This window comes from Primulina huaijiensis, chromosome 11 (genome assembly GCF_012295235.1).
Source record: "Primulina huaijiensis isolate GDHJ02 chromosome 11, ASM1229523v2, whole genome shotgun sequence".
NCBI classification, from domain to species: Eukaryota; Viridiplantae; Streptophyta; class Magnoliopsida; order Lamiales; family Gesneriaceae; genus Primulina; species Primulina huaijiensis.
The window spans coordinates 16,353,483-16,364,756 of NC_133316.1; the positions used below are offsets into that span (position 1 = coordinate 16,353,483).

Sequence of the window (11,274 nt, forward strand, 5' to 3'; positions counted from 1 at the left end):
AAATTGACGCAAATTTTCTCACGTGCCCCAAAAAAAAAAACGTGGTACTTGGTTTCACTTCATCGGGATGGCAATTCTCTGTTAATTAATTTGGAGGGGTGATAGAAGTTTTGGGTTACTACCGCGTAGCCTAAAATTTTTTGGCACGGACGATAATCACGTACGTACTAGTACGACTGGGTATGAAACAGAGCACTTGCATGAGTAAATTGATTATTTATATATGAGGATAATAGTAACCCAACTTAGAGAAATTTGACACTAAAGAGCACATATATGGTTTGAGTTACCAATAACCTGAGTATAATTTGGGTAAAATCGAGTACTTTCAATTAGTAAGCTGAGTAATTAGATGTGATGATACTAACTTTCCATAAATTTAGCACTAGCAAAAATATTTATGGCATTAAGCACCAATATTCGAGATTTTAAGTACAATTTCGTGAAATCGAACCATTTTAATGAGTAAATTAAGTATTTGAATATGAACATACTAACCAGGAAACCTCTAGAAATTTATCACTAATAAAATATTTAGTTAGTAATCAACAATATCGAAGTACAACTTGGGGTGAAATGGAGCACCTTTAATGAGTACATTGAGTATTTTGATGTGGGGATGCTAGACATCCAACCTCCATAAATTTGACATTAATGAGAACATTTATAGTACAAATCGCCAATATTTGAGTATAATCTGGGAGAAATTGAATACTACTAATGAATAACTTGAGTGTTTAAATAAATAAATAAAATACTAATACAATTGTCAAAATGAGTTGAATTCTTCAGGCCAGCTCACCTCGCCCCATAAAATAGGCAAATTGGGTTTACAATTTTCTAACCCGTTGAAATAGCGGGTCGACCACCCTATCTAATTTGATAATTAGAGCTGTCAAAACTAGATACGTCTATGGGTCGGTCCACCCGCTTGTCATATAAAATGTGTGAGTTGTGTTGAAAATTTTCCGCCAGCCAATAATATGGAAGAAGAGTTCTGGCTAGATTCTATGATTATCTACATTAAAATATACATTAAAATAGAGTTTACTGCAAAGATTGACACTGATTCAATAATTGATAAGTTTTATCTTATAAAAAACCGCAACACACAACTTACTAGTTCATACTTTGTTCGTATCACTGTGTAATACTTATAGTTAACGTTAAATGTTTCAAGTTTAAAAAAATTTCTAACTAAGCCCCTATTTCAGGTACCACGACGTTATAAAACAATTGTAGATCCTCGTTTTTTTTTATAAGGCCTATTTTCTGCTTGAAAGTAAGCTACCTGGCATTTTTCAAATATGTTATACTAAACTAAAACTGTGTTTCTGTGCAGGAAAATTGATGTGTGCACTCGCTTAATTGCATTGACTAAAACTCAGATTAAGATCGTACGTATGCTTAACAGCCATTCCAGTTCAATTTTCCTGCTTAATTCCATGTTTCTCCGATTTGGACGAACAAATCTGAAAACTGTTGAGCTTTGCAAGAATTCATTGGTGTCGTATGCATCAAATGAAATGAAAAATGGTTCTCTAGATCTTGGCATGCACGCCACTATGCAAATTTGCTGACAAAATATGTAAGTAATCCAGAAACCGAGTATATATCAGATCAACCTATAAGTTATACCATTGATCTTTGATGAGCAATAATGTCATGTAAGGGGGAAAACGTTACTGATCGAGTGCTGCAGCTAGACAAAACATCAAACCTCAGGGACAAAAAATCTCCACATTCTGCGCCATGTGCAGATTTACATGTTGAGATCTTCTTATAATTAACAAAGCAAAACATCAAGAAACACATTACGAATATTTCAATTTACCAGAGACCGAGTTATCAGAGTAACGTACGGATGCCAATACTATAAATAGAACGGCCACAACAGCAGAGACAAATGTAACTATTGATACAAACCTGGCGTGCTCCCTGATTCCACAGGGTATATCCCACACAAGAGGAGTACTATTGCAATCGAAACTACAGTCTGTTGGTATGATTGAGCAGCTCCTACTTTGTGCATTTCTTTCCGTGCTGCAGCACATGAATACATGAGGCTGTCCAAATTCAACCCTCGAAAAACCAGGTCCTAGAGGCTTTAAACCCAGAAAAGCCAGCCAAAAGCAAAAGGAAAAGAAACATTTGGGTTAGAAGATTAGAAGTTTGAATATTACATGATCATAAAAGTAGACGATACACGGACCACACATCTAAAATTGTTCCAAACTAAGTTGACGTATTTCCATATGGAGAATTTAACAACCCCCCAATTTGTCAAGAATCAAATAGTGCATAGAAAAATGCCAACTTGGAAATGGAGTCTTCCCTCAAATCTCAATATTCTTTTTAATGCAAAAGGAGGGACATACAATGAAAACTGATGTATTAATATTTTTTAAAGATATTTACTATTTAGTCGAAAATGTATGTAATTCAGTAACAATAAGAAGACACGACATTTTATTTTTCAAAGGGATTATTTGTCTATCACATCAGAGTTCAAATGGGGAAGGAAATTTATGCAATTCATCCGTTGTGGTACAATGCTGCTGGCTATTGCCTAAGATGCTTATCAGAGGATTGTTATCATGTACACTAGATAATTTAGAAAAGTAGCTTTTTAAATAAAAATTAAACGCCTTACTTGATACCGTGCATGCAATGGAACCTCAAGGTCGACTTCCAATTCATTCTTGTTCCTGGAAAACACTTTGGAAGCAACATCGATATGGATTTCAACTACTGATCTGTTTGACTGAAAAGATGGCAGTTCCAAATTTGTATCACCAAAGACGGCTGCACCAGTGAATACTGTGACAAATTACATGAACTCACTAAACCTCACGAGATATACACAACCTCTCAATAATTGCTTTAAAAAGCTTAATGTAAGAGACAACGATAAATTTACTATTTACGACGGGTTCAGATAGTTGCCTACCACCACGCTGGACAAGATGCTGCAGCTCAAAAGGATCAGCAAAGACACCAGATGGCAGTCTTTCAATAAGTACTACTACACAAGACTGCCGGGTCAGGTTGGATTCGAATTCAGGCCGCACTCTGAATCTTAAATATGAGTTCAGACGACGGTGAGAACCTTCACCAACAACATTTTGGCGTAGAACTGATGATGCAGGTGTGGCATAGTTATTCTCTTGAAGAGCTTTGCTCAAGTCATGTGGAATTTCATTTTTAATAAAGCTATTGAACTTGGAATCTATCAAATTATCATATTTCTCAAAATACTTCTCTGAGATAAATTTCTCCAGATTGTATATCTGCTCCTGGAAAAGTAAATTGTTGGAGTCAAAGAAAATGAACCATCATTACGTGACCAAAACCGATGTATGAGTAGGAAAATTTTGACACCGCATCCAGTTGACGATAAACTCCATGCTGATGAATAATCGTTACTATAACATAACATTTAGATTTATTTAGAGTACCAGTGTTAGTCACATAAATACTTGAACCGGAAACTATTAAGAGCACATTTTGGATAAATTTTAAACCACCACCATCTTTGTTAAAACCAAAACAGTGACTTCTTTCATGGAAGCCCAATCAGAAGTCAGAAAATGCGGTTAATCAACAAGCATTTAAAATTGTCCAGCTTAATAAAATATTTTTATAATCTTCAGCTTCTATCGAAACTTGTTTTAAATCAAAATCGAGAGATGTAAAACAAAGTCAAAATAGTATACCCTCACGGTATCAAGATTCACCAAAGATCATAGTTGATAAACCATTATAAAACAAAGCATTGTTAGATGTATATATATGACGAATTAACCAAGAAAATCAATCCCGAGAAACGGGAATAGGAGTAGGGATGAAACCAAAATTTTGATCAAGATCACTCGTAATTTCAGACAAAGAGAGACTGCTTATAACGCACAGATGAAATGATCATAAAACCAACATTCCCAGACTTGAAATGAACTAAAAATTGCAATAAGACAACTACTTTCATTTGGAACATCTATCCGAATTCTATCAAGCTTTAACTTACAGAACTTGAAAAATGCCGAGCAGACTCGATGATGATAAGAAAAATCAATCCGAATCTCATCACCGAACCCATGTTGTTAACAAAATCAAACCCTAGTTATACGCTCGACTGAAAGTTAGAGGACGAATTGAACGGAAGATCAACAGAGAAGCGCGAGTTTGGTGACGGCGGTGGCGAGGGTAGGGCGTCCATCTTCCGGCGACTTCTAATCTCCGTCCAGGATCTAACGGGCTAATTAAAAAAAATGGAGTGACACAGAAAATATTTAAAAAATAAAAATTTTGTTTTTTTTAAAGAAATAACGAGTTTATTTTTGATTATTATATTAACTACAATTAAACTATATAACTTAATTAAATTTTTTTTCTCGGTCGACACATATCTTTTTACCATTAAAATTTACGAGTCATCTACCATTTTTTCCCCAAATCGTGATCTGTCGACCCAAAACCAATTTAGTCGACCCCAAGAATCTATTTTGAGAAAAGTAAGAGTCCACCCAGAAGAATTAGTCGACAAAAAATAAGTTGGTCGACCAAGATTAATTTTCTTGGTCGACCAAAATTTTGTTGGTCGACCAAGAAGAAATTTTTTTTGGTCGACCAACATAATTTTGGTTGACCGAGAAAAATTCTTCTTGGTCTTGTTTTTTTTTATATTAATTTTTGTCTATTCTCATTCTCTTAATTTTTGTTGAATTTTGTAGGATATATCTTTAGGTCGACCCAAAAGCAAAGCAACAAGGGTCGACCCAAAGTGTGAAATTGTGATTCATATGTTAAAACAAATTGTAATATAGTTGTGAAATTGTGATTCATATGTTAAAACAACATGTAATTGTGATTTATATATTAAAACTTGTAAAATAATTGTGAAATTGTGATTCATATGTTAAAACAACATGTAACATAGTTGTGAAATTGTAATTCATATGTTAAAACATGTAACATAGTTATGAAATTGTCATTAATATGTTAAAATGAAATTGTGGCTCATATGTCAAAATACAAGTAACAAAGGTGTAATTGTGACTCATATGTCATAGACTCATAACATATAACATAATCATGTAACATTGTAAAACATATTATGTGATTCATATGTTCAAAACATAGACGGTTGTGGTTGTACATCATTATTCCTTTGATCTGGGACAACATAGAGAATCTACGCACCAGTGCTGCGCTTTGAATCGTTCTCGAACTGACTCAGTGATGGTCATCAGATAGGGAGATCGGGTGTGTTTTCGACATACATAAGAGCCAATACAATATAGTTGGGGATTCACCGCTCATCTACGAGTGTGGATATTCTATGTTATCTGATGAGTAAATAGTGCAAATAATCTATGGCCAAAGTATGAGTGTTACTTTAAGGAGAAGTGTTTATCTAGTTGTACACACGATGCCACTATGATTACTCAAGAGTACATCACATCGTTATCGAATTCATATGCAACTCTCGATATACCAATTGTTACAGATTTGATCAGAATATATGTGTTGAAAGGATTTTACTATATGCTAACCAAAACCTACTGGTTCTTGTAGGCACTAATCAGTGATACATAGAGGATCATGAGATGATTTTACTAGACGTTCTTACCATGTTCCAATGGATGCAATAAGAACTGAGTTATGACATTTTTGTGATCAAAGGCTTGATTCACATAATGTGGACAATAATGGTAAGTTCAAATAGGGACAAGTGTTGTCTCGAATTACATGACTTGTGAACTCACATCTAGTTATACCTCTGAACCATTGAAGGTCACAAAAATATTGATTTATATGTCAAGATTAGAATATTTTTCCAAAGAGAGGAAGCGTTCATCAAACTAATTTAGTATCTCGTCGAGTTTCATCTTGGTATCGTCAAACTTTTGGTTTGCTATAGTCAACTTCTTATCCTTTGTCTGGTAATTCCCTTAACAGATTTTGGTCTGTTTCTCCTAAATCTTTTTAATTGTAGAACAAGTTTTGCAAAAGCAAAACTTATTTTTATTAAGAGCTTTATAAATGATATCGTTGGCCACATTAACCATGTCAACTTTTGTCTTGTCCTCAGTGGCCCACTCTGATTGATGTTTTTCCACCAATTGAGGTGCACCCTTCGATATAGCTATGGTAGTGTTGGATTTGAGGATCTTCATTGGACCATTGGTGATTATATATTGCATGTCATCATCTTGTGCAGCTAGATATGCCTGCATACAGAGTTTCCATACGTCATAATCCTCTTCAGAAACATTGGATCTTGTTAAATGATGTCTTTGAACATATAAATATCAAAATTCAAGAAAAATTGTCTCTGATACCAATTGTTAGATCAGAAAAGTATTTAAAGAAAGGTTAATAAACAATATAAATTTTTCTTCAAAAAATTGACCCGAACTTAATAGTTATCAGTTGTTATTTTCTTTTCTTAGACCACTTAAAATTGTTTTACAAGTGTGGAAACGGTCCAGCTATACTAGGGATTGAATATATTCATTGTAAGAAATCTTAACACAATGGCTATAGGAATAAATCGAGATCGAAAAAGAATAAGACTTAAATAAATGACACAAATAATTTATGGAAGTTCGAAGACAATATCATTCTACGTCTCCACTTCTTCCACTTAAAAAAGAATCCACTAAAAATACTTTGAATTATACAACTTTATACAAAATCTACTTCAACTAGAACTTATCATTGCCTGCACTGAAATTCTTAATATCATAATACAAACTCAAATTGTCTATTGAACCCTCGGTTAAGATAGATACACAATACAACTCTCCAATAAATAACTTTGAATAGCTAGAATTGGTAAGATAGAACTGATATATCTTTGATGATCTAATATGTAGAATAAGGGGAAAATTAGGAAAAAGGGACTTTACTGTGATTTTTTTTTAAAAAAAGGATCCATGGTTAAAATTACTTTTATTTCCCTACGTTTTAAGTTTAAATTCTTTATACACACCCCTTTTCCCTAATTATCCCCGATTAAACATCCATAGCTCTTTTCGAAAAAAATTTCAAAAGATCTCCGACCGTTCCCGTAAAATCCTCGAAAAACCCTTCCCTCAAGGCGACGCAAACTCAATCGAAGGAATGGCAAACGACAATGTGGTAAGATTCGCGTTTATTTCGATTTGTTGCTTCTGTGTTTTTGTCCATTTTTGTGATTTATGTATGCTGTGTGCGTGTGAATCAACGGTTTTTTTTACTTTGATGGTCGACGATGAGAGGTCTACCATAACGTATGGTCGACCTCACATGGTCGACCATCAAAGTAAAAAAGCCAATAGATTATGGTCGACCATCGAAGTTGGTCAGCCAATAGATTATGGTCGACCACCCTTGTTTGTTTGGTCGACCATGTGTTCAAATGGTCGACCATAGGTTATGGTCGACCACAAATGGCTATGGTCGACCATTTGTGGTCGACCAATATTTTCGTCAACATATTTTTATTTTCCTAACTGTACTAAATTTTTTTTGTCACAGGTCTATTTTCCGAGAAAACTAGGCAGAGATGCAATTTTTCGAGGCAAATTGACAATTCAATCGAGATATAAAGAGGTTTTTGAGAAGATTCATCGCTATTTGAACAACGACGAGAGAACCCATTTTTTCGAGCAGTCGGCTTTTGGTAATTTGGTTAGGTATTATAGAGATTTTAACATTTCCAGTCAAATTATATCGTATTTAATGAGTAATCAGATTGTTGATAGTAGTAGTGATGATTTGTGGATGGTGGTGCGCAAAAAGCCAGTTAGATTTTCTTTGTTAGAATATTGTTTAATAACGGGTCTCGATTGCCCTATAGAGCCCGAAGATTTATCAGATAGAGATGTATTTGGCACCACACACTTTCCTGGTAAGTCTGAGATTGCTTTGAGTGATTTGGAGGGAAATATTATTGTCGAAGAGCATAATGAGACTGGTATAGATGTGGAGAAGATAAAGATGGCTAGTCTATAATTTTGTTGTGCCGTATTCGGTGAGGCGACGAGGAAAAAGACGATGAACATCGACCCTAAATACTTGAGGCTTGTAGATGATTTGGATAGGTTCAACCATTATCCCTAGGGTAGAATAGCCTATCGGGATGCGGTCCGATGTTTGAAGAAGGATCTTTTAGGGCGATATAATTATCTCAGCGAGGCACAGGGTCGGAATGAAGTTGACGGCAACTTCCTTGTCGGTGGTTTTGTTCTGCCTCTGCAGGTATATTATTTTTTGAATGTTAAAATGGATATGTCATCTTTATTTCTACTAGTAACATTGTTTGAAATTTATGTTACAGATCCTTGCTTATGAATGCTATCCGAGCGTGGCACAAAAGGTAGCAAGGAGAAGAGATGGGGACGGTTTGATGTTGCCCAGGATGTTTCAGTGGGTGACTAACACGTGGTCGTCAAACCGTGCCCCAACTGGTGCTGATATCGCTGCAGCCTTTGGTGATTCTCCTATAGATGTAAGTAATATGAATTGATTTGATATAATAACTGTGAACATTAATTTTAATTAATATGATCTATTATTAATTATATGCAGGATTGTCTTAGATTTTTGACTCCTACTCCTGAGGTGCTAGTTTCACCTTATTACATGACCAGGCATTTTGTCGATTCTGTGCCTGATGCGATCATCACTCGGGTGCTCGAGCTCTGGAGGCAAGGTCAAACAGTCATATGTAGCGAGCACCCTTTGGAGTCTCCCTCAGTCAAGCACACGCCTTCTGCACATTCAAGTCCGGTTTTTTCCGGAAACATTTATGGTGATATGAGTAGATCAGTCCAGCACACACTTTCTGCAAATGCATCTCAGGACGTTTCCGGCACCCGTTCTGGTGATCTCAATAGATCCAGCTCTAGCACTAGTTCTCCTATGCGTACGGGTCCTAGAGTCCACTTTGGACTCAATCCTTCCCGCCACCCGTCACCGTTGGAGTATCGTTTCGAGAGGCGGTTGAATGCCTTGGAGGATGCCGTTGCGTATATGCATGTTAAGATGTCAGCAAAATTTATTGAGACCAGGGCGTCGATCCGGAATATAAATATGGCTTTAGATGACTTGAAATCGAGTTTTAATCTTGGTCTCGATGAGTTGAGATCGAGTTTGACTGAATAAATCAGAGCTGGTTTTGCTGAGATGGGGTCTAACTTGCTAGTGCATTAGGACAAAGATTATAGCATAGCCTAAAGCAGAGGGCGGAAGAGGAAATCATCCGAGGCCGATTTCGGTGAGTTAATTATATTAATTATATTTATTTTCATGTAATAGAATTGTCATTGTTATTTTAATTTGTTTAATTTACGTTGTTAGGTGTGTATGATAATCTGGCTAGGAAAATTGGCAGTAGTAGCCAAACACAATATATATTTGAGCCTAACCGTCTAGTCATTACAGAGGAGTCCTCAGAAGGTGAGTTAATGCAATTTTTTGATTTTATATTTATGTATAGTATATTTAACAATAAATTTTTTTTTAGATATTCAAGCGACTCTGGATGCGCGTAATCCAGTTGGCGAGGCGACCACGTCGAGATTTTATTACACTGCACCATGTCTATTCATATTTGCATTAAAGTTGTTATTATTTTAATTTGTTTAATGTACGCTGTTAGGTGTGGATGATAATCTGGCTACCCAACAGATATTCGAGCCTATCCTTCCAGGCATTAAAGAGGAGTCCTTGGAAGGTAAGGTAAGACACTTTTTTGATTTGATATTTATGTATAGTATATTAAACAATATAGTTTTGTTTTTAGATATTCAAGTGACTCCGGATGCGCGTATGTCAGGTGGCGAGACGACCACGTTGAGAGGTTATTACACTACACCTTGTCTATTCATATTTTCATTAAAGTTGTTATAATTGATCAATTTACGCAGTGAGGCCACTTGCGGAGACCGTGACACTGAAGGTAAACACCTCGCTGGCGCGAGTTAGGGCATCGATGCTCGACCGTTCGCCAAGTATGATTCGAGGTTTTTATGCCGAATATGAGAAATCGTACTACGAGCTCATGGCAATCGCAAACTCGCGTGTCACTTTTTCTGTAAGCATTTACAATGCTTTTAAATATGTAGAGAACTTATTTAAAACATTGAAAACCTTTTGTTTTGTTGAATTCAGCACTTCGGCGAAGCTCTCCGTGGATTGCTTGAGATGCAGATCCGACATCCTGAAGTGATGTCGCCAGATGTGTCGTTGATGGACATAGAGTTCTACAGTTCGATGTCAGTATTGGCCGAAGATAGAGATAATGTTGTCAACACAGATCTAGTGGGAATAGTGAAAAGCAGTGATCCAAAATGGCCTTGTATCTCGTGGGAGAAGGCACGAAGAATTCTCATCCCTGTCTACAGAGATAGGCGCTGGTTTTTGCTAAAACTCGTTACAGGGGTGAATAAGTGCATTATATATGACTTGCAGCGAAGGCACGATCCCAACTTCAAAGATCTGAATGAGGAAATAGAGCCTATATTTATAAACGCTGCTCGTCTGATCCATTGTTGGGAACAACCCACACCCCGAGAGGCCATGGAATATAAAGCTTCATGATGAATACAGTGCCAAGATTATACAGTAAGTTGTCAACTTTCTAATTAAAATATAATAACTTCATTATATTTTTTGATTTTATATAGTAAATAATAACTTTTCATTTTATTTTATTTTTTCACAGCGAAGATTCCGGAGCATTTGTATTAGCCGTTGCTGGATACTCTTTGTCTACGAAGAGTGCGCAATTAGTACTAACTTTGGATGAAAACTTAGTATCTGAGTTTAGATATTTTTTAGCTTGTAATATGTTCTTTAATGATTGGTCATTGTTGTGATGTATCAGACAATTTTATGTAATTACTGGACACACATTGTTTGTTATTGTTATGTAATTCCATAGTATTTTTTTGTTCGACCACTCTAGTTTTTTGGTCGACCACTCTTTTTGGTCGACCACTGTGTTTTGTGGTCTACTACTCTAATTTTTGGTCGACCACTGTGCTTTTTGGTCGACCTCGACCACTCTCCTTTTTGGTCGACCACTCTCCTTTTTGGTCGACCATACAAACTATGGTCGACCAAGTCTGTGCTTTTTGGTCGACCACTCTCTTTTTTGGTCGACCACAGTGCTTTAGGTTTAGGGTTTAGGGTTTAGGATTTTTTGTCACGATCTCAAAATTATGTTATATGTTATAGTAAATTATAACATATAACATATGAATCAATCTCAAAATTATGTTACAT

The 11,274-nt window shown here is 35.9% G+C and overlaps 1 protein-coding gene across 2 annotated transcripts; it reads right to left on the reverse strand.

Annotated features, from left to right (window-relative positions):
- Positions 1-1,589: 1,589 nt before the first annotated feature.
- Positions 1,590-4,256, reverse strand: LOC140987200 (uncharacterized). Of its 2 annotated transcripts, none has more exons than XM_073455619.1 (4): positions 4,025-4,256; positions 2,951-3,296; positions 2,654-2,805; positions 1,590-2,105 (listed from the first exon to the last, which is right to left on the reverse strand). In XM_073455619.1, exons 1-4 carry the CDS (start codon positions 4,094-4,096, stop codon positions 1,815-1,817), a joined length of 861 nt encoding a protein of 286 aa, XP_073311720.1. In that variant the 5' UTR covers positions 4,097-4,256; the 3' UTR covers positions 1,590-1,814. The 2 variants fall into 2 exon arrangements, with proteins under 2 accessions (XP_073311720.1, XP_073311717.1); XM_073455616.1 differs by having other exon boundaries at positions 2,654-2,820.
- Positions 4,257-11,274: the final 7,018 nt, after the last annotated feature.

Coding starts and splice junctions, on each gene's coding strand:
- LOC140987200 (XM_073455616.1), bottom strand. CDS start 4,096: ATGGGTTCGGTGATGAGATTCGGATTGATTTTTCTTATCATCATCGAG. Junction 3,297..4,024: donor CTCGGCATTTTTCAAGTTCT/GTAAGTTAAAGC, acceptor TTACTTTTCCAG/GAGCAGATATACAATCTGGA. Junction 2,821..2,950: donor GCATCTTGTCCAGCGTGGTG/GTAGGCAACTAT, acceptor AATTTGTCACAG/TATTCACTGGTGCAGCCGTC.